The sequence below is a fragment of the Trichoderma atroviride genome, chromosome 3 (genome assembly GCF_020647795.1).
Source record: "Trichoderma atroviride chromosome 3, complete sequence".
NCBI classification, from domain to species: Eukaryota; Fungi; Ascomycota; class Sordariomycetes; order Hypocreales; family Hypocreaceae; genus Trichoderma; species Trichoderma atroviride.
This window is the reverse complement of record NC_089402.1, coordinates 4,336,863-4,358,826: the sequence shown is the minus strand read 5'-3', so window position 1 is coordinate 4,358,826 and position 21,964 is coordinate 4,336,863. Positions and strand designations below refer to the sequence as shown.

The following is a 21,964-nucleotide window of genomic DNA, read 5'->3' as shown; positions in this document are numbered from 1 at the left end:
ACAAGGCAAGGGAAAAAGCAAGCAGCCAAGGCCTGCCCTCCCGGTACTGTGTCCGAGCCGAGCTGCGACTGGGTACCCCTTGGCCCTGTTAGCGGCAGTACAAGTACAGGGCAGCTACTTCCGCGGCCTTGGCAGCCCGCCTGATCATTTCCCCAGATCGCTCCGCGCGCAGGTATCTGCTAGTTTGCAGTACGCGGCGCCCCTCCGCAATTTTAGACCCAGGCGTACTGCACCGTGTGGCGCACTGGACTAGTGGACGGCACGAAAGAGGAAAGGAGAAGGAAAAACAATAAAAAGGAAAAAAAATTCCAACAGAACCCTCATTGGCTGCTCTTCCCCAGATTTTCTCCGCATCATAATCGTCCCGCTCCCTTTTTCTCTTGGACGTACCGCGCTCGAACCAAAGCGTGCTGCGGCTGGAAAACATGGCGTTTCTGGCGGTCCATCGCAGTGCAACAACCAGCCTGCCAGAGTTGTTGATTCTATTTGAATTTCTCTTGTTTTTCACTAGGGCTGAAACCATGGTCTATCAATGAGCAAATCCATTAGGTAGCTACTGTCTATTAGTCAGACCCCTTGTACCGGGGCATCCCACTTCGTGTAACTGGGTAAAATGGCCATGATACAGCCTCAGTGCCGCATCTGCCGTTCTTGTTTCTGAAGAATCAGCTAGTGTGCTCTGTTTTGTACATACTATGTTTGGCGGAGATACAAGCGGCTTGACCAAAAAACTCTGGGCATATCAAGTCTCTTGTCGTATCGGCTGTTTTGTCCTGTGTAAGCGCTGCAGGCTGCCGAGAACGCAGTCCGCAAAGTACGAGAGCTCTGCTGGAATCTACACGTGTGCCTTTTGCACTATCCAACATGTATCTATACACAGACGAGGCCTCTTACCATGGCCGTGTCAGAATGAGTCAACCGCATCCTCGTAGGACGACAAGTACTGGTACTAGTACAAAGCCGAGGCAAGGCATCCTGGAGCTAGGAGTGCTGAGAACATATACTGTGCCGCACCAGGTCGGCTTGCGGGCTGATGCTTCTTTGAGGGGGCACCCAAGACCAAGACTACAGCTTCCGCACCTACAAGAGGACTCTAAAAAAGCCACTCGGGCGGTCGAATGCAGCTAACTGGCGCTCAATATAACTTGTAGGCCTTGGCCTGAAGCCACCAGCCCGCTCCAGCCAGGTTAACCGAAGGGCTGATGGCCCCGATAGCCTGAGGACTGAATGCATTCACCGCTCCACTCCTCGTCTATGTCAGTCTTGTGTCCATGCCATGGACTCTACAAGACGTTCTGGACCTCTTACACAGCAAGGATCTGAGCGGCTGTGGGCGGCGTCTGGGACATCTGGCCAAAAAGGATCATGGCCGCTGACAAGCTGGGTGCCCGGATTGCCACCACGGCCACCACGGCCACCGAATTCTTTGTAGTCAGATAGATTAGTCACGCCAGGCAAGCAGGCATTTCGGAGTCCAGTATGAGAAGCCTTGTCTGTGCTTTGGAGCAGCGCCATCGTAGTGGTGTGGCTGACGAGGGCCTGTATAGGCATGCCTCGAGTCCTCGTCCCAGCAGCCACTCTATGCAGAGGGTCATGATGCCCAATCGATAAAACGCTGGGTGTGTGAAGGCGTGCCCTGCGCTGCGCTCGTACTCGGACCAGGCTCCCAAGGGCAGAGAGGCTGCACACCAGCAGCCTGCGAGTTTCGCAGCTTTGTACGGAGCACTGCTAGATAGGCACCATATCGTCTTAGCGGCGCATCGAGGCTAGACTCTCCCCGCCTCAGGGAGACAGACAGACGGGCCAATGTCTGGGCGGTGTTGGCGAGGCTTGCCGGGAGACCCAGCTTTCCTTTTCTCTCTCTCTTTCTCTTCTTTGTCTGCGTCTCCCGTAATAAAGAGTTCGGGTGGCAGGGGAGGCGGAATTCCATTCCTCTGTGGCGTCGAGCGAGCCTCCCAACCGGGCATGGCGCCTGGCGAAGGAGGGTGGGAGAGCCCCAGAGCAAGCGATGTGCGGCGAATGAGCTGCGTGCGGATACTCGCACAAAGGGTATGGAGTACGTGCCGAGTACAGGCGCTGCTCGTACCTTGCCGGACGGAGTCCAGGTGTCTTGCCTTGGGTCGGACGGAGGGTTTTTGGTGAGGTGTGCCGACGAGGCCTTTCAGACTATGTGGCATTACGTGGAGGTCCGATGAAGGAGTTGAGTGCAAAGGGACAAGACAAGAGCTGCCCGTCTGGGTATTGACAGGCACAAGCTACTGGGGCTTCAATATCACGTACATAGATAGGTACCGAGTATCCGAAGCCCTGCCCCTTGTAGCCGTGCGCGGCGCCTTCTGTGTAAGGTGAGTGGTTGACATTGTCTGGCGGCGGCATAAGAGCAGAGCTGTGGTGGCCACGTTTAAAGGACGATGCCGCCATATACTACATGCATATACATGTGTATACATGCATGTAAGAGGTACAACACGTCTGCGCCGTACGACTATTTCGATACATGTAGTTGTCAACTCGGCGACAGACTTGGTTCCAGCAATTTCAACGCCAACTCGCCCTCACAGGCCTGAAGCCTAACGCCTAAAAGGACCGCCAGGGCCCTCCACCCTTTGCCAGCCCGTGTGGGGCGCGCCAGGCTAGCAGCAGCACTCGCGTGTGGTGCGTCGGTACAGAGCGCTGCAGGCCAGGCCACGGCCCAATCAGCGCCGCCCAGCGCCATGCTGGACCTGCTGGGTCATGCTGGGCGCTGCTGGACCGGTGCTGGGCGCTGCTGCTGATCGCTTCCTGTTCGCCTCTGGCCCGTTGACCGAATCTCACTCGCCCGCACCTCTTCTGCTCCCCTTCGCTCGTCCTTCTGCTGCCACATCTGGATCGCCGTGCTGCGCGCATCACGTTTGCGGCCCACTAAATCGCAGCTCCAGCTCCCGCGCCCAAGGGCTCGATTTCAGGGCCCTTTCGAATTGCTTTTGCCTCCCCGCTGGGCCTGGCCTGGCCTGGCCTCGTCTCGTTTCGTCCCGTCTCGTCTCGTCGCTCTCCACGCCGCGGAAGCTTCAGGTCAAGCCTCGTCGCTAAGCTACTGCCTGTGCGACCAGCTAGCATTGCGCCGCCTACGCTTACTCGCAGCGCTGCCCTCTCTGCGCTGCTCGCACTACTTGGCTGCCCGTTCGATTTGTGTTAGTTGGCTCTGTTAGTGGTCACACTGCTAGCGCACTCCGGCCGCCGTCCGACCCTTGCCTGTCGGCTGTCCCCCCCCCCCCATCTTTTTCCCACTGAGACGCTGAGGATATTACCCACTTCTCGCCCGTTTTGCGATTCCACGCCTCTCGCTTTCTCTCATACGACCCGTTTTCTGTGATTCGACCTTTGACCTTTGACCTTTGACCTTCGACCTTCGACTTCTGATCAACCACCGCTCGACCGTCCTCCGTCGCCCCGACTCGCCGCCTGCGAAACGCTGTCTCGGCGAAGCCGCCATCATCGAGCCTTCACCTTCTTTTGTCGCCGTCCGCGAGGCGAAGGGCGTCGCAACGCCTGACAGCCCTGGATTGATTTCTCTCCCGCCGTCACCATGGCCATCGCCATGGGCTGGCACAAGCCCGACAATGTCGCTGGCTCGTCGGCGCCGGCGATCATGGTCGGCCTCTTTGTCGCTTCCGGTGGCCTGCTCTTTGGCTATGATACTGGGTAAGCAGCTCTGCGAACTCGCCGACCGTGAATGCGATGCTCAGCCCGCCGCCATCGCCCTGAAGTCTCCGATCCCCGTCATATCTGCTGCTGTCTATCCTTGTGCTGTTTTTTTCCGAGAAACAAGAGAATAAGAGAAGGAGAAAAAGAAGAAAAGAAACCTATTTTCTCAAGGGTGTGGATGATGCGGCCAGTGCTGCAGCAAAGCCGTTTTGTCTCTTCATCGCAAACACCATTTTTTTTTTATACAATGCGAGATGGATGGAAGAGAGATGTTACCATCATCGTTGGAATGGCATGGGAGGATATATGCCTGGCTACTACTTCTCGAAATCTTCTATCCTCTTCACGAGTCTGGCCGGCCCGCATTCGCACTTTGATCTGCCAACATAAGACATGAATGCTAATCATCTATTCAGGGCCATCAATGGCATTCTCGCCATGAACGAATTCAAGGAAAAGTTCGGCACGTGTAAAAACCAGCCCGACAGAGACGACATCTGCGCCAAGGACTCGGCCCTCATCGTCGCCATTCTCAGCGTGGGCACAGCAATCGGGTCCCTCCTCGCCGCTCCCGCCGGTGATATGCTTGGTCGACGACGGAGCATGCTCCTCGCCGTTGGCATCTTTTGTATTGGCGCTATTTGCCAGGTCTGTGCCGAGGCATTGCCAGCCTTGTTGGTCGGAAGGTGGGTTTTCTGTTTCCCATCACCAACGTTATCCTCTCCACCAAAGCTTGGATCCGTATTTGGTTTTTGCGGTTTACTCCAAGCTGTGTCATGTAACTGACTGATTCTCTTCTACCAGAGCCCTGGCTGGACTCGGCGTTGGTGCTGTGTCGGTCCTTGTTCCACTGTATCAATCAGAAATGGCTCCAAAATGGATCCGTGGTACTCTGGTTTGCGCCTATCAGCTCTCCATCACTATAGGGCTCCTAGGTGCATCCATCATCAACATTGCCACCTCCAAACTCCACTCATCGGCCGCCTACCGAATCCCTCTTGGCCTTCAACTTGTTCCCGCTCTCGTTCTCACCGCTGGCCTCATGCTCCTCCCCGAAACTCCCCGGTTTTTGGTCAAGCAAGGCAAGAAAGACGCTGCCGGTCTTTCACTCAGTCGTCTCCGACGTCTCGACATCACTCACCCGGCTCTTATTGACGAACTCCAGGAAATCGTCGCTAATCACCAGTACGAATTGAGCTTAGGTCCAGACACCTACAAGGAGATTTTTGTAGGCTCTCCTCATCTAGGACGGCGAACCTTGACTGGGTGCGGTATCCAAATGCTTCAACAGCTTACTGGAATCAACTTCATCATGTACTACAGCACTACGTTTTTCGGCGGTTCTGGCGTTGACAGCCCCTATACCAAGTCGCTCATCATTCAAGTCATCAACGTTGTATCTACGTTTGTCGGTGTCTTTGTCATCGAGTCCTGGGGTCGGCGGAGGTTGCTCATTGTAGGCGCCATTGGTATGGCTTGCTGTCAACTGCTCATGGCATCATTTGCGGCCGCCGCTGGTGAAAGTCTCAAGTCAGCCTCCGCTACGATACTCATCGTTTTCTGCTCCATCAACATCTTCTTCTTCGCTGCCTCCTGGGGCCCCGTGGCATGGGTCGTAACATCGGAGATTTATCCCCTAAAAGTTCGTGCAAAATCAATGTCTATTTCGACATTTTCCAACTGGGTGCTCAATTTCGGCATTGGATACAGTACACCGTTCATGATAGGGAATGGTCCCGGCACTGCTGGTTTTGGAACCAAGATTTTCTTCATCTGGGGGACCTTTTGCATTCTCGCAGTCATATTTGTATGGGCCATGGTCTATGAAACGAGCAAAATCAGTCTGGAACAGATTGACGAGATGTACGAACGAGTGGACCATGCCTGGCACAGCAGACAATTCGAGCCTAGCTGGAGCTTCCAGCAACTGCTTGACGAAGGATGGTCGGCCAGCGCGCAGCCTCCTCCAGATCACGAATTACAAACAACATCTTCACAATCCAGCGCTGATACCACGCTCGGTGATTCAAACTCAGTCACCATCCACAATAGCCATGGTGATGGCAACGAAATAACGACAGCGTCCTCGGATGAAAACAAAGAGTCTATACCCACCATGGCACACGTTGATTTTAGCTACTAAATGGCCGCCCTCAACTCCCCCTCTCCCTTCTACAAAGAGTTGCGTGTCCTATTTATATCCCCGCTCTCTTATTTCTTTTTCCACCTACTCACTACTTCCGATATACGCAGGAGGGGAAGGCTATTATCACTATCAAAACCTTTTTACGTGACATGTGAATATACCAGCGATGGAGTTATTGATGTAATGGAGTTTTGGGGGGGGTTTTGATTTCTGTTCTTTCTTTTCTTTTTTCTTTTTTTGATTTTTTATTACCATTATTACTTTTTTCCCCTACAGGGGCTACTACGGGATCGTTTCGGGTATATGGCTGTGGGTGCATCAGTTTTTTTTTTAAGTGTCGAAGGAAACTTGGATTTTGGAGGTTTATTGGCAAAGGAAACCCTCCCCGGCTTTGGTTTTTTGGGACATGTCTGTCGAAGATGCATGTGGATATTTTTTTTCGGGGAGCTGTGGACGCATGGGGGCGTTTTCTCTACTTGCCCCCTTTTCTTTTTCTGCCAGCGTCATGGCCAAACTGTGATTTATGGGCCCGTGAAACTGCTTTTGATTAAGCCCACGGGCAGAGAACGAACTGGATTATGGATATTGCATGTTCAAACTGCGAAATACCCTTGTCCTATGTAAAGACAAATCTTTTCTTTAATTTTTCATTCTTCTTCTTCTTCTTCGGGTATGTTTTATTATTACGGTGTTAAAGGTCTTTTTTTGTTCTTCAATGAGAGGAACTGTCTGCGTGTGTGCATTTGATTGTATGCTTCTATTCTTCAGCCAACTGGACTATTTGAAAAGGCTTGTGTGTCTGGGTATATCTATAAAATAAAATACGCAATATACGCATCATGGAAGGATTCCTGTTGCAAAGAAGAAGGAGAAATGTGTACTTTGAACAGAAAGAAATACCAGTGATACTAAGGGTTATTCTCATTAGTAATAATTGAATCATGCTTTTTCATTGTGTTTCTAAAAGCAACTCTCTTCTTCCCAACTCACAGACTTACCAAGCTGGGAAATTGTGATCAGGAATCATGCAGCAGTGACCAGCGGAATAGTGTGAAAGGGGCAGCAGAGGAAGGACTTTGAGGCGCGAGACGAGCACAACAAATGTAAGCGATAACACAAGACCATACTATCAGAAGGCCTTGGAAGTCTTTTTTTCTTTCTTTTTCTTCCTTTAATAACAATACTCAGGAAAGCGATTCATCTCTCATCACAAGACTTCAACCCTAGTAAGGAATCAAACTATCTCTACAACTCCTCTACAGGTCCTCAAATAGCTTTCCAGCCCAAAACCCGTCATAGGAAAAATCCAGCATGTCAAATCCAAATACCTTGTCCTCCGACGCCTAATAGAACGCATGATTGACCGGCCTGGACTGATCCATCTATTCCGCCAACTATCGGTTGAGCACAGCGTGCCGCTACACGAGCGATTGTACTGTTGCGGCACTAAGTGCTCTGCGTTGATCCCCCCCCATTGGCAACTAAGGCTGCTTCCGACGTTGGAGGCGGCGATACCGGCGTGGGTACATGTCCGCAGTGCTCGAAGGAGACTTGTGTCGACTGTCGTGGTCCATCTCAGATAATATATCTGTTCCTCTGAGTCCAGCAACCTCAGCATAAGGATCGTTGGGGGGGGGGGGGGGGGGGGGGGGGGAAGAGTCAGAAAGAATGGTTGGAAGCACAGCCAGAAATGCAGCCAGGAGTAAAAGCAAGAAATATGAATACAATTACCACTGCAAGTACGATTAGAAGTACGACTAAGAGTACAAACAGAGGTATGACTAGAAACTTCAACCAAGAGTACGACTAGAAGTGCAACCAGAAGTACAGCCCCCAACAGCCACCACAGCATTAGCAGTATCAATAGTCCTCTCCACCTCCTCCACAACGTCCAGCAATGAGCATAGAAACGCGAAGCAACATGAGTCCCTTTGCGCAGGGCAACGGAGGGGGGTGGAGGCGGGGAAGAGTTGAGAGAACGGCTCTACGCAGCGATGAACAGCATCGAAGAAGGGACAGAGATGGCGAGAAAGACATCTGATCGGAGAAAGCAGATTCGAGCGATTCAAGCAAGCTTCAAGGCAGTCAAGTCGAAGTTGGGTCAACTGCCAAGGAAAGTAGGCGCATGAGCATCCTTTAAGAGGGCTAGTTTTTGTCCTAGATGGTATGTGGATGTTTGTGAATCAAAACAGCAGCGTATAATTACAATTGCATTCATTACCTCGCGATTAATGTTCCCTTGTCCCTTGTCTTTCTTTCAAAAGAAATTCTTAAATGTCAACCATTCATCAATTGTATACTGATGTAGCACTCGCATAGAAAACCACTCGCACTGGTTTCATGACAGTTCAGATCCAGAAGCTGTGTAGTGCAAGAATGAGCAAGGACAGATGCCTAGTATTACTCGCCTAGATATCTTAAAGTACACTGCTCTATGAATCGATTTCAGCCTAAGCAAGCTGATTCAATCATCGTCATCTGCAGCCCCTTTGGGACGCAGATTCTTGCAAGTTCAAAAGAATGAAGATGATGATTGATGGAAATAAAGAGGAAAAAGGGAAGCAAAGAGAAGCAAAAAAAGAATTGTTCTCGGGAGGCGGAATCGAACCGCCGACTTTTCGATGAGATGTCTCCATTACAGTCGAACGCCATGAACCAACTAGACCACCCCAAGCCTAGCACGGCCACTTTAGTGACTGTGCTAATGTTGCTAGCGTTACTGTATTTTAGTTTTATAAGGCCAAATGCCATTCTAAGCGCAGGTCACTCCCGCCGCTAAGAAGGAATAGCGTTCCAATCGATAGGCAGCGTTGCATTTTAAGCATTGACGCTTATCCGCTTTAAGAGTAATGTACAGTTGGTGTATTTACGTCGGCACGGTCAACGTAAACTTTGCGGAGGGATTGACGGGTTTGCTGAGTGTAATTGTACCTGGGTGCAAGGGGTATTTCTTAAGCAGGGAGATTGAGAAAAGAGCGAAAGTCATAAAAAAAAATTCAAACGCTGTGAAATGAGTATGTAAGGTATTAAATGAAAAAAAAAAAAAAAAAAAAGACAAAAAATGTAACTCTTCTCCGGTGAGATTTCTCTCCGGGGACGGAATCGAACCGCCGACTTTCTGATGAGATGTTTTCCATTACAGTCAGACGCCATGAACCAACTAGACCACCCAGAGGTAGAAGAGTTGACAGCACTTGTCTTATATTAGCTTATATGTCTCACAAGCACTAGCCTTTACTGTCTCACTCATTGCATTTCCCTTTTTTTTTTTTTTGCTTTCCCTTCTTTCCTCTCTACCCTGAAGTTAATCATACCTGAGAAATCGATTCTTCTTTATCAAAGGCTAGCTAAAGAAGTTGGCTACATCACACACACATCCATTCTCCCTTGCATACAGCCTGCATGCACACATGTACCTAACCAGCAGATGAAGGCTACACGTACACGCGAATGGACCAGTCATGAAGCCGTCCGCAAACGCCACAACCCGGCCGAGCTGTGTTCCCCCGCTGTAGATGCAGCATCCCACACCCAACATGCATATAGCTACGGCAGAAACATGTAAATCTACTTGCTCGTCACTGATAAACAAGCGGCTGATACTCCGCCGAGCCGCTCTTGCACGCATCTGGACCATTAGATATATTAAAGCCCTGCCACTACTACCTTGGCACATACAACAGCATGTACAAGTACTCACTTCGCGGCGGAGAAAATTGTCCAAAACTTCCGATTCCGCACGTCGGAACTGTCTTGTCGCTGCCTCCATTGCTACGCTGTGTTCAGCCCTCATCTCCAGTTCTGCTGGTAACTTTCCCCAATGTACCCGCCTTTGGGCTTTCGGCCAAACAATGTCGAAACCGTCCTCCGCAGGGAGGGCCATACGCCACACATCTCGGGGAACAAGGAGCGGCCGATGTGATAGCCGCCCCTCTCGGCCGATGCTATGCCTCGACCAGAACTCTGCATGAAGCCAGCCGGCCGGCGAGCCCATTCAGCCATATCATGCACATGCAAGTGGCCCAATTCTTTCACTTTGTTGCCAATCGCTAACAGCCCGCTCGTGCGAAACCTAGAGCAAATAATCATGAAAAGGAAAGATCCGAAAAAAGTTTCATTGCTACTACCTCACTCTCGGTGGCTAAGATGGTCTATGTGCAATCAACTTCCTATCGTAGGTCCCCTTCCACAGCTGGTAAACCAAATCCATAAACTCCTGAGCGCCCCGTTAATTTTTTTCTTAGTGTAAAAGCAAAGGCTTGCTGTTAATGCTTGTGATATAACAATGTATCTGGTATCACTCTTTTCGGTGCGCGCACTCCCCGTCATATCCAAAGGTGGCGAGGGGGACCGTTACGGAAATGATCTGGGAGGATTGGCGCGCTGGAGCAAGTGCTTTCTAAGAGTATCCAGCTCTGAGTCCAGCCCTCTCAGATATTCACGGTCTGCGTAGTCTTCTCTGTTCAGCTTATATCCAGAGGTCCGATGATCCTCGCCAGTTGCTGCAGCCTGAGCATCATATTTCAGAGAGTATGGGTTACCGGATTCTGGCATGGGCTGAATATCTTCCATACTCTCTTCTTCATCTTCTTCCTTGACTTGACTGCCTCCGGATGTCTTCGACTTGGGGCTTTTGAGGCGCTTCCCATCTCGTCTTTGGGCCACTCTGCGAGATCCCAATGGAGATGAAACCTTTGAACTTTGCCGAGACCGGGATTGGTCGGATCGACTGGCGTCACCGAAATCAGAAGTGGGTGATGATGCGGAATCTGCCGCGCCGTCATGTGCGTAGGAATTTCCCCAACCATGTTCGAGCTGTCTTTGGAGTCCAGAGTCTCTCATAATCTCGTAAAACGCTGAGGCCATATTGCAGGAGACTGGGTCTGTATCCATGTTTGATCCGTTGGGTTCTTCGTATGACTTGTCAGACCTCTCTTGTTTAGACCTGGAGGGCGCCCGTGAGTCTCTGGAATCTGCCGAAAGAGTTAGATGCCAGGTTCAGAACCCACTACCGATTACATGTGAGCGAGTGTCATCATACCCATGACTAGAGTGGAAGAATTGATATAGGGTACAAGGTTCGCAATGTGCCTTGGCTTTGTTGACAAAGGATATGAGGAGAGTATGTGATTGAGAGCAAGGGTTTTGAAGTTGTGGAATGTGGAAGAAAAAGGCAGTGTTTTTTTGCAAGTGAGAGTGATTTGATAATACGTAGAGTATGTGGCATTACTTTCTCTCTCTCTCTCTCTCTCTCTCTCTCTCTCTCTCTCTCTCTCTCTCTCTGTCTATAACAACTTGGAAAGACAAGGCTCAGAAATATATGCAAGAGATGAAGTGGGAAGAATTGTGCTGCGAGCCAGCTTGACTTTTAGACGAAACGCAATAGATGAGAAGGTAGGATATATAAGTGCAAGATTTGTAAAAAGGAGCAGCTTATGGCTAAAAGCTTGTCATCCGCTCCGTAAGTGAGGGTGTGTATGGTGTGCATGCGTATGGTCGTAATCCATGTGACAGCAACAATAAACGTGGGTCTGGGCATCACGGAGATTGTCAAGAGGATAGAACGGGCAAACGCTAACAGCAGACTGTAGAACCAGGACAAAAGCAAGGATGTTGGGTCCGTAGGGAGAGGAGACCAACCTACATGCAACTTGGCGGATCGGTGTATCGTACACGGTCTGATATCGCAACACACAACACTCGAATCGGTGATGCAGCATGCGATACTCGCTGATGGCACCTGACCACAATTTGGCGGGTTGAGAAAGCTTTAAAAAGCTGCAAGCGTCGATGAGATTGAGCAATGGTTTCAAGTCGAAGCAGATGTGATATTAAATGGCACAAGGGCGTCTTAGCAGGTCTCTTCTCTTGGTCTCAGTGGTGCGAGGGTCAACGATGCAGGATGCCAACTGGCGGGCGATGGATGTTTGAAGACACGGTTAAATCTCAAGAGACAAGACAGAGTTCAAGTCGGTTCGGGTACAACACATAATTAGCTTCGGCCAGGGGGAGGTCGATGGCAGCTTAGACCGCCATCAAAAGGGTAGGCGGGTTCGGAAACTTCGATCAATATGCCGGGGGGTCGCCGCATCCAGTGCCAAGAGCAAGATCTACCTTTGAGGCAGTCCCACAAAGAGAGGAGGGAGAGCTTATTAGGAGCAGCCATCCTTTCGACGGACGGACGTACAGGCTTTTACAGACCCATCAATCATGCGAAATACTACTGCTAGCAGCAGCCGTAGTGGCGGCGGGAGTCCCTAGTAGAAGCAGCAACGGTTTAGCAACGCTCCAGCGCTGAGAGGCTCAGGCGCCCAGACAAGGGACCCGGTATAGCATGAGATGGACGAGATTGAAGTGGGTATCCAGATCCACGACGCGCCTTATCGCCGTCTGTCGGTGCGGGCGAGCAAACGCCGCCATCGGTGATCGGGCGTGGGCCGAGCGGCTTGTGGCGCCATTGGCCGCTGTGTCGGCCAAAGTGTACCTGTAGCAGGCGAGACAGTGGGTGCTGGAGTTCAGGCGCTCCACCGAGCGAGACGTAGTGCCAGCGACACCCACCAGCGAGCGGCACAGCGCTGCGATTGATTGACGGTCAACGGCAACTGGAGATGTGTTAGCTGTGTGCTGTTTCAACGCGGGTTGGCCAGCCGGGGTCATACAGAGTCAAGGTGTTAGTGATACGGCAAGAGGTAAAACCATCAGTCTTCGCTGGCAGTGCTACTGTACATGCTCATCTCGTGTCATGGCCGCAGTGGCAACGGCAAGGCAGGGCAACCAGAGATTGGATGGCTTTGCCGTTCAGCCAGCCGCAGTCCCTGCTGGGCTGCATCTGCGGCACATCTCGGCCGACCAACCGCACGCGCACCGCAGAAAAGGACCCGAGAAGATGACAATGACGATGAAGAAGAAGATGTGAAGTCGAGCGAAGCCAGAGAAAATCTCAGTTGGTGGTAGGTGGGCCAATACTTCATTGCCAAGGCAGGCACTACTCCCGGTACGTACAAGCATCAATGTACGACATTGCACCTGCCTCTATCCTGTTGGCATCTGTGCTTTGCCAGAGCACGAATGACGTCGACATCTCAGAGGGCTCAAACGCTGTGTTACTTGCAATCTCAGTAGGAGCCTAGCAACTCTAGGGACTGAGGTAATGAGGGTGACTGACTGCCCGATCAATCACCCCATGTACTGATGCCATCTCATGTCCAAATCCTACGGGCAGTTACCTATTGTGCCTCAGCCTAGCTCGTGAGGTCGCTGGAACGCACGAGTTGCTGAAAAGGGCATCTGCAGGTACAGGCTTCAGTTACCAACAATGCCCGAAGCTGCAGCATGTGCGGCAATATTCAGTTGTAATGTACCCTGTACATCTCTAGGCATCCATGCCCGCGGGAACAAAAGATGATGGCTGATTTATAATTTGTCCACCCGGATTCTTTTGGTGATGTGCTGCCGAGCGCTGAGAAATGGGGTTGAAGAGATTGATGCCAGCACAGGTAGAATACCTTGCTCAGCCACTAATTAGCATCAAGATTGATGCTATTCATAGAAACCCGCGGCGCCATGGGCGTTGATACGATCAATATTAAACAACCTGGAAAGCGATGACTAGCAGCCTTTAGCGAGTCGATCGCAATCCGCGGTCAAGCCCTGAATGAAACTCATTACCAAGATCATCGCCAGCTGGAGCTTTCAAATTCACCGTGGCCTCGACACACCAAAGCCCGGCTTCAGGGCCGATGCTAGCGGCGTTAGCGGCGCGCTTGTCCACTTTCTCGGGCGGCCAAGCGGCGGCCGCTACCGAGCGTTGAACAACGGCATTGTTCGATGCCAGTCACATGCAGCCATGGGGCCACTGGCCCTTGTAGCTATCCGCGGTGCCTCTGAAGTGGAACAGAAGTTGATATCCAAACAGCCTACCTTGATCAAATACAGGCCCAGGTGATACTACTACTGTAGGCACTGGTTACTGCCTACAGTAGTCTCTGGTACTAGTAAGTTGTACTAGTAGTACACGTAGGTGTCATCCGCCAAGTTTCTGCGATAGGGCCCATGACAGCAACCAGAATCAAGCTGAAGCACCGTTTATTCGCGGTCCAACTGAAAGAAGACGGACATGACTCTTGGTGGTCGGTCCCCTACCCAACCTGGCAAGTAGCCATCCATGATCCAGCTGCTCTTCACGCTAGTAGCTCTACTACTGCCTATTCTTGTGACCCATGGATATTAAACAATGGACGTGAGGACCTGTCAAACAAGGGATCGCAAGGGCTTGCCTAACGATCTTCAAGATCCCTTCCTGCGGCTCTCCACCCAGGCCACCACCAGACGCACATGCAGCTTTCCAATGCCATCGTCCCAAGCAACCGATTCGTGCCCCCTTCGCGGGCGCCCTCCAGACTAAACGCCGACTCGATGCATATAAAGAAGGCGGCCGACCCGTCGGCCATAAGGCATTCAATAGCGTATACGGCTGCGTCTCCAATTTAAACCTCCGACAAACTTCCATCCAGACCCAACGACACCTCCCCTTGCGGGTACTTGTATATATTGGTGACATCCATCCGATGCATGCGCGGAGTAGAGCCGCCGAGAATTAGGTGTATATATGCAACGAGTAAGATTCGAGGCGGCAGAACCCATGTAAATACTCTATTTACAAGTACTACTGCTGGGAACATGTCATCTGGCATGCATTTGGCCATGTGTGGGACGCTGACGATACGGGTAGGCGGCTACTGGGTATATGGGCATTATGCCTGCCACAATCTTTTTTTAATTTGCATAGCAGTTGACTTGTTTAAGCCGACATACTTGTAGATATTTATCACCGGTGCTAATTCATGATACCATATATAGCAAGACAATGACCAAAGAGGCAACAGTAAGGTTGAAAATAAGCAGTAGTAACAATAGTTTGCTCCAAGAATGCTGGTAGTATACCACAATCAGCCTCCCATGGAACGCACTTTTAACCGTTGATCCTTGTACCAGACCCAGTATATGTACGGAATATCAGCCCGAAGAGCACGAAAGCGTGGAGCCGCTCCGCATATGGAAAGGCCGGAGCTCAGAGAACAATGGGCGTTGGCCGATGCTCCTCCCTGGCCGTGGCTCCAGTCCATTTGGTTGTTTTTTTGGGTGGAAAGGCTGCCGCAAAGAGCTCCTACTAACCAGTCCTTTGCTTCCTATTCGCCACCGTTGACCACCTTGTTGACCACCATTTTGAATCCTGCTGAACGGACCCCAAGGCTGGACGAACCAAGCGTTATACGCATTATAAGTCTACGTGCTCAGGGCATTATTGTGCGTTTCATTCTACAGCTACTCGAGTATTTCGGTTTTGGTTACAGGAAAATCTGCTCGTATCTTGAAGCAAGAATTCTTCATGAGAACGGGGACCTTGGCTGAACACTTCACGGGGCCCGTTTGGCCGGAGCATGGATGAATGCCATCCAACAGCCCACGGCTAACGAAATGCAGCTAAAAGAGGAATCATCATTGGGGGCCTTTCACACAAGGAGCGAGGGGGGGCAAAAAGGAGACTTGTCTGATATTACATTTGAGCCGATACGTCCCGTAGCAGCTCTGCCACGGTGGAAAAAAGAGACCGCAAACCACACACCTCACGAACAGCTAGAATATTACTCTCCTTTTGGATTCACTTGCATCGCCGGCTCGTCTCTTATCACGCCATGCCTCGTAATCTCAGGCGTAATGCCTTCCTTGCTAGAGTTGCGCCCGCACCATCTTGCGAGAGGTAAAAGAGAAAACTTGTTGGAAAGAACCCTGTTTGGACCGCATCACCGCATCACTTGATCGATATTCGTTCCACCGAGGCCTGTCTCCACCATTCATTTGGACTTTGCAATCGTTGTTCCTCCTCAAAACAAGTCAAGATTTCTAGCGGAGCTTCGGCTGCACCCTTCGGCCAAATATGATGCGTCGTTTGGTTGATATCCCGAGTGGCGACCCAACGGGTGGTGGAGGAGAGAGTAGAGCTCCAGTTATCTTCGATACAGATCCGAATTATGCAGCTAACTCCTGATATTGCTTGTCTGATACGCTGTATGGGTACAGCATCGGCGATAAGTGAAGGCGGAAAAGAAAGAGCACGGTGTTAGAGGAGCATAAGGTGGCCCCGTGAATCATATTCAGTAATAAGATACAGTCGAGCCTGACCACGAAGTGTTCGGCGAACCAGCTGTCGGCGTTTCTCCCGTCGAGGGCTCCGCTTGCATCTGAACCTGCAGCTGCATTTGTGGTTGAAAATCCGACTCCAGCGGCGCAGAAGCTGCTGCCCGATGCCCTCGAATCCCAGGAGGAGAGGGGAGCTGCTCTCGAAGCTCCGCCCGCTGGATCATCATTGGCGTTGGATAAGGACTCCTGGCGCTCGGCCTCGTCGCAGCAGGTCGCTCAAATGGCGCTTCGGGTCTGGGCGTGTCGTCCTTGCAAACGTCGAGATTCGCCGTGTGGTGGATTTGCAGCCCGGTACACCCTTCCATGGGAGACCAATTGAACGATGAGGTGATTTCGAACGGGCTGTTGTCCATGACCGACATGGTAGCCCGGACCGTATCGCAGTACTTCATCCTGGCTCCAAAGACTTTGGCGCAGTGGACGCAGATGGAGAGCTTGACTTGACACATGGTAAGGATCTTTCTTGGCGTCTCGGCACTCGGGCTTCTTGGAGCGGGAGAATTCTAAATCTGATGCGTTTTTATAGCGAAATGGCAGGTCTAGGGTTGAGTCAACAAAAGGCTTTCTATGCAACTTGAGATGTTTTCGAAAGAGGCGTGAAAACAAAGAGGAGAGTGATGCGCGATCTTGACGCTGGCGGCGTCACACGCCTGACGCAGGGTCTGAGCAAACAAACAATTACTTTTCACCCTCCCGGCCTTTGGATTTTCGCCTGGTACAACCTTGGGCCGCATTTGAGTGGCTCAGCCATTCAAAGATGAACAAAGCCTGGCAAGCTCTGAGGGGCCGTCAGGCCGCCAGCTGGACTGCAGAAATGCGAGGATCCGATTCGTCGTTTGTCTGATTAGACTTGACGCCTCATCAGACAGGGGGAAGCTCCAGCAGGGCGAAGCTTAAAAAACAGAGCGCGGAATTGTTGGATCATCGTGCAGCAGACGGCGAAGTCACGCTCTGGGAACACAAGATATGACCCCCCTTGCTACAGCGTGACCTCTCTAGCATGTTCATGGCTTCACGCAAACTGGCGTGTCGCCTCAGTCTTGCGGGTTGTAAAGCCATGCCAATGTCGGACTTGGACATGATGGCTGCGTGTTCATTTAGCGCCGCCGTTGCATTTCAATCTGAGGGACGGAGCTCTTGCTTGATTCTCCTGGCGGCTGTGCTTCGTATGCGTCGGTCAAGTTGTGCCAATACGAGCCACATATGCACGTCGTCGAGTGCAGCGTTTGTTATGGCCGCTTGGCGTGGTGGCACAAAAAGGACTCGTGAGCGGCGGTAGTGGCCGCTTTTGGGCCTGGAGAGGTTTCTACTGATGGCTTCTGTCAACCAGTATTGCAAATTGCGGCCTTGTTTGACAGTGCATGACCTCGACTTGGCTAGATTCGTGGTGCGTTTCATGGAACACATACTGAACATTGAAAGCAACTAGAAAATGGAGCTACAGATTTGCACTATCGCCAGATAAGATAGACCCAAATGCCAGTCACTAGCACTCATGCAGTGCTCTACACTTTATTTCATGGTACTATTTCTCTGTTTAAAACTTGGATTTCATAGTTTGATAATACACATTCACCGCAACCATGACTTGGAAATGCATTGTTTGATACGCAGGGCAAAGTGATGTGCAGATGTTGGGATTATAGGGAGCTCGGAACATGGAAAGCATGGACGCATTAGCTATTGTTGGCGCAGCACCAGCGCTGGACCGCGCAAATCGTGGGGCCGAGGATTCAGGGGCCTCGCTTGCTGAGATGCTGCCCCACCCGGCCGCTGAATCTCTCGAGCCTCACGAGACAACGACAGCTTGCAGATCAATCCAGGGCCGCGATCGTCTGCTGCTTGTCCATCTGCATCCGCGCATCCAATCAGGCCAACATGCGCTGAATCCGTCCTGCGCGACCCAGATTCATTCACCATGGGTGTCCTTTCCTACCTGCGCAAGGTCTACGACCTCGACACCCTCGACACCCGATTTACGAGCTCCTCTTCCGCTCCGTACCAGACAGTCATCGATGCTCGCGGCGACTCGATCGCAGCGAGAGAGGCTGAGATCAAGGCTCGAAGCTCAGCTCCGCCGCCCAAATGGCGCACGCCAGAGTTCTTCCTCTACTACCTCGTCTTCATTGTGGTTGTCCCGTACATGTTCTGGATAGCATATGATGTCTCAAAACGTGAGAAGCGCCTCTCCCCCTGCTTGCGTATTGCCACGCAAGCGTCGTATCGATATGCCTTCATCGAGACGCTCTAACAAACCTGCAGCTTCTGACCCGAGGTACCCCAAGTACGAGCGATATCTGTCCGATGGATGGATCCCCGGCCGAAAGATTGACAATTCCGATGCGCAATACCAGACGTTTCGAGGCAACTTCCCCGTCTTGACGGGCCTTTTGATATTCCACCCGCTGCTGAGAAAAGGATTCGAATCTCTATATAACCCGTCGGCGCGAGGCACAAGGGGCTCATCGAGACTGGACCAGCGCGCCACGTTCGACTTTGCCTTTGCAATCATCTTCATTGTCATCCTGCACGGCATATCCTCCTTCAAGATTGTTGCTATTCTCGCCATCAATTACCAAATCGCGACCAAGCTGCCCCGGCATTACGTCCCTACGGCGACATGGATCTTCAACGTCGGCACCTTGTTCGCCAATGAGTTGACCATGGGATACAGGCTCCAGGTCCTGGCCAATTGGGTTGGCCCTCCTTGGGGACCGCTGGCGCATTGGGGCTACTGGCTGGACAACTGGGGTGGAATCATGAAGCGCTGGGATATTCTTTTCAACATTACGATCCTGCGGCTCATCAGCTTCAATTTGGACTACTACTGGAGCATCGATAAGCGCCATGTCAACACTCTTGAGGTAAGCTCGCTGTCCTCCCCTGCATCCAATGTGCTTGGTCTCTAATAACACCAAAGAAGAAGGGATTGGATCCCGCTAGTCTTTCCGAGCGCGACCGAATTTCGATCCCGGCCGATATTAGAGACTTTTCCTTTCGAAACTACTTGGCGTATGCCTTGTACGCACCGCTATACATTGCTGGTCCGATCTTGACGTTCAACGACTACATTTCTCAGGCCAAGTATCGCGCCGCGAGCATTGAATGGCCGCGCACCATTCGATACGGCATTCGATTCCTGCTTGTGCTCCTCTCCATGGAGCTCATCCTACATTTTGACTATGTCGGCGCGATTAGCAAAGCAGCCCCTGTTTGGAGCGACTATACCGCTGCCCAGCTCAGTCTCTTGTCCTTTTTCAACCTCCACATCATCTGGCTGAAGCTGCTTCTTCCCTGGCGCATGTTCCGCCTCTGGGCGCTGGTGGATGGAATTGACCCTCCGGAGAACATGGTCCGATGCGTGAGCAATAACTACAGCACGCAGCTCTTTTGGCGCGCCTGGCACCGCTCGTATAACCGCTGGCTCATCCGCTACATCTACGTACCGCTCGGTGGTTCTTCGTTCCGCAGCTGGGTATCTTCAGCCAGATCCACCATCACTTACCTCCTCGTTTTCACCTTCGTTGCCCTTTGGCACGACATCAAGCTCCGCCTCCTCATTTGGGGCTGGCTCATTGTTATCTTCATGGTGCCGGAATGGACGGCCGCTTACCTCTTCCCAAAGAGGAAATGGGAAAATCGCCCTACGGAGTATCGTATGCTCTGCTGCGTTGGAGCAGTTGGAAATGTTCTGATGATGATTTCTGCCAATTTGGTAGGCTTTGCAGTTGGTCTGGATGGATTGCGTAGCATTCTCAGCAGTATTCTTCATGATTGGTCCGGTAAGTTGAGCTGATTCTATATTCGTCAACTGTTGAGTGTTTTGTCTATTGGCTAATTTACTGACAAATTGATAGGAGTTTTCTTCATCCTCACAGCATCTTCTTGTCTATTTGTAGGTATCCAGATCATGTTTGAGATTAGAGAGACAGAGAAGCGGAAGGGAGTTACGATGAAATGCTAGACAGAATATTTGTACAATATTGAGCATTAGAAGATAAGCGAGTGTTGTTTCCATTAGAGAAAAAAAGGGCTTTCTGGTTTTGTTTTATTATCTTAGATTGGGGGTTTGTCCCGGTGGATGTTAAGTAGAAGTTCTAGGTAGATTCTATGTCTAAATGAGCTGGCCTCTTCTATATCCTGCTGCATATACCGCAAGGATTGTCGATAGTATATCCAGACGCCCAGCTGGTAGAAAGGGGTAGAATGTCTTTACTTGAGTGCACGGTATTAAATCTCAGCAGACATCATCACTCGATTAGGTTGAATGAAGTGCACATCAGTGGGCTTATAGTTGGGAGATTATTGATCGCTGTATCAGCTCAAATTCGTAATACTAGTACGGCTGATTTAATGATGCCAATGTGAAAATTGCCAACTTTGAAAGTTGAGAGCTTATCATGATTGGAGATTGGCAACTTGTTCTCTTTGATGATATATACGTTTTATTATCAACATTACAGTGCTAGCTCTGTTGTAGTTCCCGTTTGTCAAGGGCAGTATAGGTAAAAGCATAAGTAGGTCTAAGTGATCTGATAAAGCATTGTAAAGAGCTCTACAACGGCGATCGTAAAATGCGTATATTAAGAATGCGAATCACGTTGTTTATATGTAATATCAACTCAATTTTCTGGCCGCAGAGGGGCGTGACAGCTACCTAATAGAAACACAAGTTGAACGTTGCTAGAACTTGCGTGCTTTAGCTGAAGATTTTATGTAGTTGCAAAATTTATGGGCGGTACTATTATTAATCTTTTCATCTCATAAGAGTTCCCGACCAGCGTTGATACATATCATCTTTGTTGCCCCCCAAAAAAAAGCCCCAACTTGACGCCAGAATGACTTGAGGAGGGTAATATAATTCCAATCGTCGGGCTTTTCTATATTATAGTATACTTGATGACAATCTACTATCCACACTTGATTACATGCTGAGGAAGAATCATTGACCCAGTATAGGACAGGAGGTTGAATATAGTCTCTATTTGAAGAATTACACTATACCGGCATTGCTATGTCCTCTTATAGCTTCAAATACATTTAAGCTCACCACTTTCCTCGATAATTTAGTATATTCAAATCAACAATCGTCACTGAATAAACTATCTACTATGTTCTTCGCTAACATAGTCATTGGCCTTGCTACTGCAGCCAGTCTGGCCGCTGCCACTCCCACTCCGAGCTCCGAGATCCGTTCTCTAGAGGTCGAAGGAGGCCCTGGCTCATCATCTTGGCCTCCAAGCTGGAAGCGTGAAGTGGAGGGCGGCCCGGGATCCTCCTCTTGGCCACCCAGTTGGAAGCGCAAAGAAAGAAAAGCGCACAGAAGAGGGTGGTCCTGGATCGTCTTCATGGCCTCCTAGCTGGAAACGTGAGGAGGAAGGAGGCCCAGGTTCTTCTTCTTGGCCGCCAAGCTGGAAGCGCAATGAGCAGTTTCATGAATTCTATATAGTGGTGAGTTCATTTTCTGCTCTAAAATCTCTGCGACATATGGCTAACAGTGATCTAATAGACGCTGGAAGGGTTTCAGGCTACATGTACTTTACCGTTGTCGTAGTTATGCCACTATTGGTATGGTTCGAAACCAATGCTTGATACGGCATTATGCGAATGAACAATGATAAAGATATTCAGGGTCAAATTTTCGAGTTTTGTTCTATATGCACTTTATTATAAAATGAATACCCCTCAGAATTTCTGCTTAATAAATGGTTGTACATACATGCAATTGGACTATCTTCTCCTACCAAGAAAAAGGAGGTAAAACGGCGAGGGAGCAAGAGCTGTATCTACCTCAAAGAGAATATGCTCATATTCATTGCTATAATTACATATGATTTCTGAATTACAAGTTGGTATGGTCATGTACAAGCAGTCTACTGGCTACGGTCACTCAACGGGTAGAGGCTAGATAGACCAGGAGGCTCAAATTGGTGT

General features: G+C 50.5%; 8 protein-coding genes and 2 non-coding genes across 12 annotated transcripts; 5 read left to right on the top strand and 5 right to left on the bottom strand.

Moving 5' to 3' along the window:
• Nucleotides 1-635: 635 nt before the first annotated feature.
• Nucleotides 636-1,967, bottom strand: TrAtP1_006707 (uncharacterized protein; the record flags this gene model as incomplete). Its single annotated transcript, XM_066113239.1, has 2 exons — nucleotides 636-1,728; nucleotides 1,797-1,967. The coding sequence occupies 2 exons, from the start codon at nucleotides 1,965-1,967 to the stop codon at nucleotides 1,258-1,260; spliced, it is 642 nt and encodes a 213-aa protein (XP_065969325.1). The 3' UTR covers nucleotides 636-1,257.
• Nucleotides 1,968-3,285: 1,318 nt separating this feature from the next.
• On the top strand, nucleotides 3,286-6,673 carry TrAtP1_006706 (uncharacterized protein). Of its 3 annotated transcripts, XM_014082457.2 has the most exons (3): nucleotides 3,286-3,681; nucleotides 4,101-4,370; nucleotides 4,489-6,673. In XM_014082457.2, exons 1-3 carry the CDS (start codon nucleotides 3,566-3,568, stop codon nucleotides 5,825-5,827), a joined length of 1,725 nt encoding a protein of 574 aa, XP_013937932.1. In that variant the 5' UTR covers nucleotides 3,286-3,565; the 3' UTR covers nucleotides 5,828-6,673. The 3 variants fall into 3 exon arrangements, with proteins under 3 accessions (XP_013937932.1, XP_065969324.1, XP_065969323.1); XM_066113237.1 differs by having other exon boundaries at nucleotides 4,101-6,673; XM_066113238.1 differs by having other exon boundaries at nucleotides 3,286-4,370.
• A 1,744-nt stretch (nucleotides 6,674-8,417) lies between these two features.
• Nucleotides 8,418-8,504, bottom strand: TrAtP1_006705. The gene has a single exon. It is a non-coding gene; the product is annotated as a tRNA-Tyr (tRNA).
• Nucleotides 8,505-8,917: 413 nt separating this feature from the next.
• TrAtP1_006704 lies at nucleotides 8,918-9,005 on the bottom strand. Its single transcript has one exon. It is a non-coding gene; the product is annotated as a tRNA-Tyr (tRNA).
• A 509-nt stretch (nucleotides 9,006-9,514) lies between these two features.
• On the top strand, nucleotides 9,515-9,883 carry TrAtP1_006703 (uncharacterized protein; the record flags this gene model as incomplete). The annotated part of the gene is made up of 1 exon (XM_066113236.1): nucleotides 9,515-9,883. One exon carries the CDS (start codon nucleotides 9,515-9,517, stop codon nucleotides 9,881-9,883), a length of 369 nt encoding a protein of 122 aa, XP_065969322.1.
• Nucleotides 9,884-10,183: 300 nt separating this feature from the next.
• On the bottom strand, nucleotides 10,184-10,875 carry TrAtP1_006702 (uncharacterized protein; the record flags this gene model as incomplete). The annotated part of the gene is made up of 2 exons (XM_066113235.1): nucleotides 10,184-10,803; nucleotides 10,872-10,875. The coding sequence occupies 2 exons, from the start codon at nucleotides 10,873-10,875 to the stop codon at nucleotides 10,184-10,186; spliced, it is 624 nt and encodes a 207-aa protein (XP_065969321.1).
• A 1,697-nt stretch (nucleotides 10,876-12,572) lies between these two features.
• TrAtP1_006701 (uncharacterized protein) lies at nucleotides 12,573-12,746 on the top strand (the record flags this gene model as incomplete). Its single annotated transcript, XM_066113234.1, has 1 exon — nucleotides 12,573-12,746. The coding sequence occupies one exon, from the start codon at nucleotides 12,573-12,575 to the stop codon at nucleotides 12,744-12,746; it is 174 nt and encodes a 57-aa protein (XP_065969320.1).
• A 738-nt stretch (nucleotides 12,747-13,484) lies between these two features.
• On the top strand, nucleotides 13,485-13,775 carry TrAtP1_006700 (uncharacterized protein; the record flags this gene model as incomplete). Its single annotated transcript, XM_066113233.1, has 1 exon — nucleotides 13,485-13,775. One exon carries the CDS (start codon nucleotides 13,485-13,487, stop codon nucleotides 13,773-13,775), a length of 291 nt encoding a protein of 96 aa, XP_065969319.1.
• Nucleotides 13,776-15,984: 2,209 nt separating this feature from the next.
• Nucleotides 15,985-16,479, bottom strand: TrAtP1_006699 (uncharacterized protein; the record flags this gene model as incomplete). Its single annotated transcript, XM_066113232.1, has 1 exon — nucleotides 15,985-16,479. The coding sequence occupies one exon, from the start codon at nucleotides 16,477-16,479 to the stop codon at nucleotides 15,985-15,987; it is 495 nt and encodes a 164-aa protein (XP_065969318.1).
• A 1,469-nt stretch (nucleotides 16,480-17,948) lies between these two features.
• TrAtP1_006698 (uncharacterized protein) lies at nucleotides 17,949-19,994 on the top strand (the record flags this gene model as incomplete). The annotated part of the gene is made up of 4 exons (XM_066113231.1): nucleotides 17,949-18,204; nucleotides 18,293-18,894; nucleotides 18,951-19,812; nucleotides 19,888-19,994. The coding sequence occupies 4 exons, from the start codon at nucleotides 17,949-17,951 to the stop codon at nucleotides 19,992-19,994; spliced, it is 1,827 nt and encodes a 608-aa protein (XP_065969317.1).
• Nucleotides 19,995-21,964: the final 1,970 nt, after the last annotated feature.

Bases quoted from the DNA above. Each gene is read 5' to 3' on its own strand.
- TrAtP1_006706 (XM_014082457.2), top strand. From the start codon at position 3,566: ATGGCCATCGCCATGGGCTGGCACAAGCCCGACAATGTCGCTGGCTCG. The intron at 3,682-4,100 runs GTAAGCAGCTCT...TCATCTATTCAG, and splicing joins CTCTTTGGCTATGATACTGG to GGCCATCAATGGCATTCTCG. The intron at 4,371-4,488 runs GTGGGTTTTCTG...CTCTTCTACCAG, and splicing joins CCAGCCTTGTTGGTCGGAAG to AGCCCTGGCTGGACTCGGCG.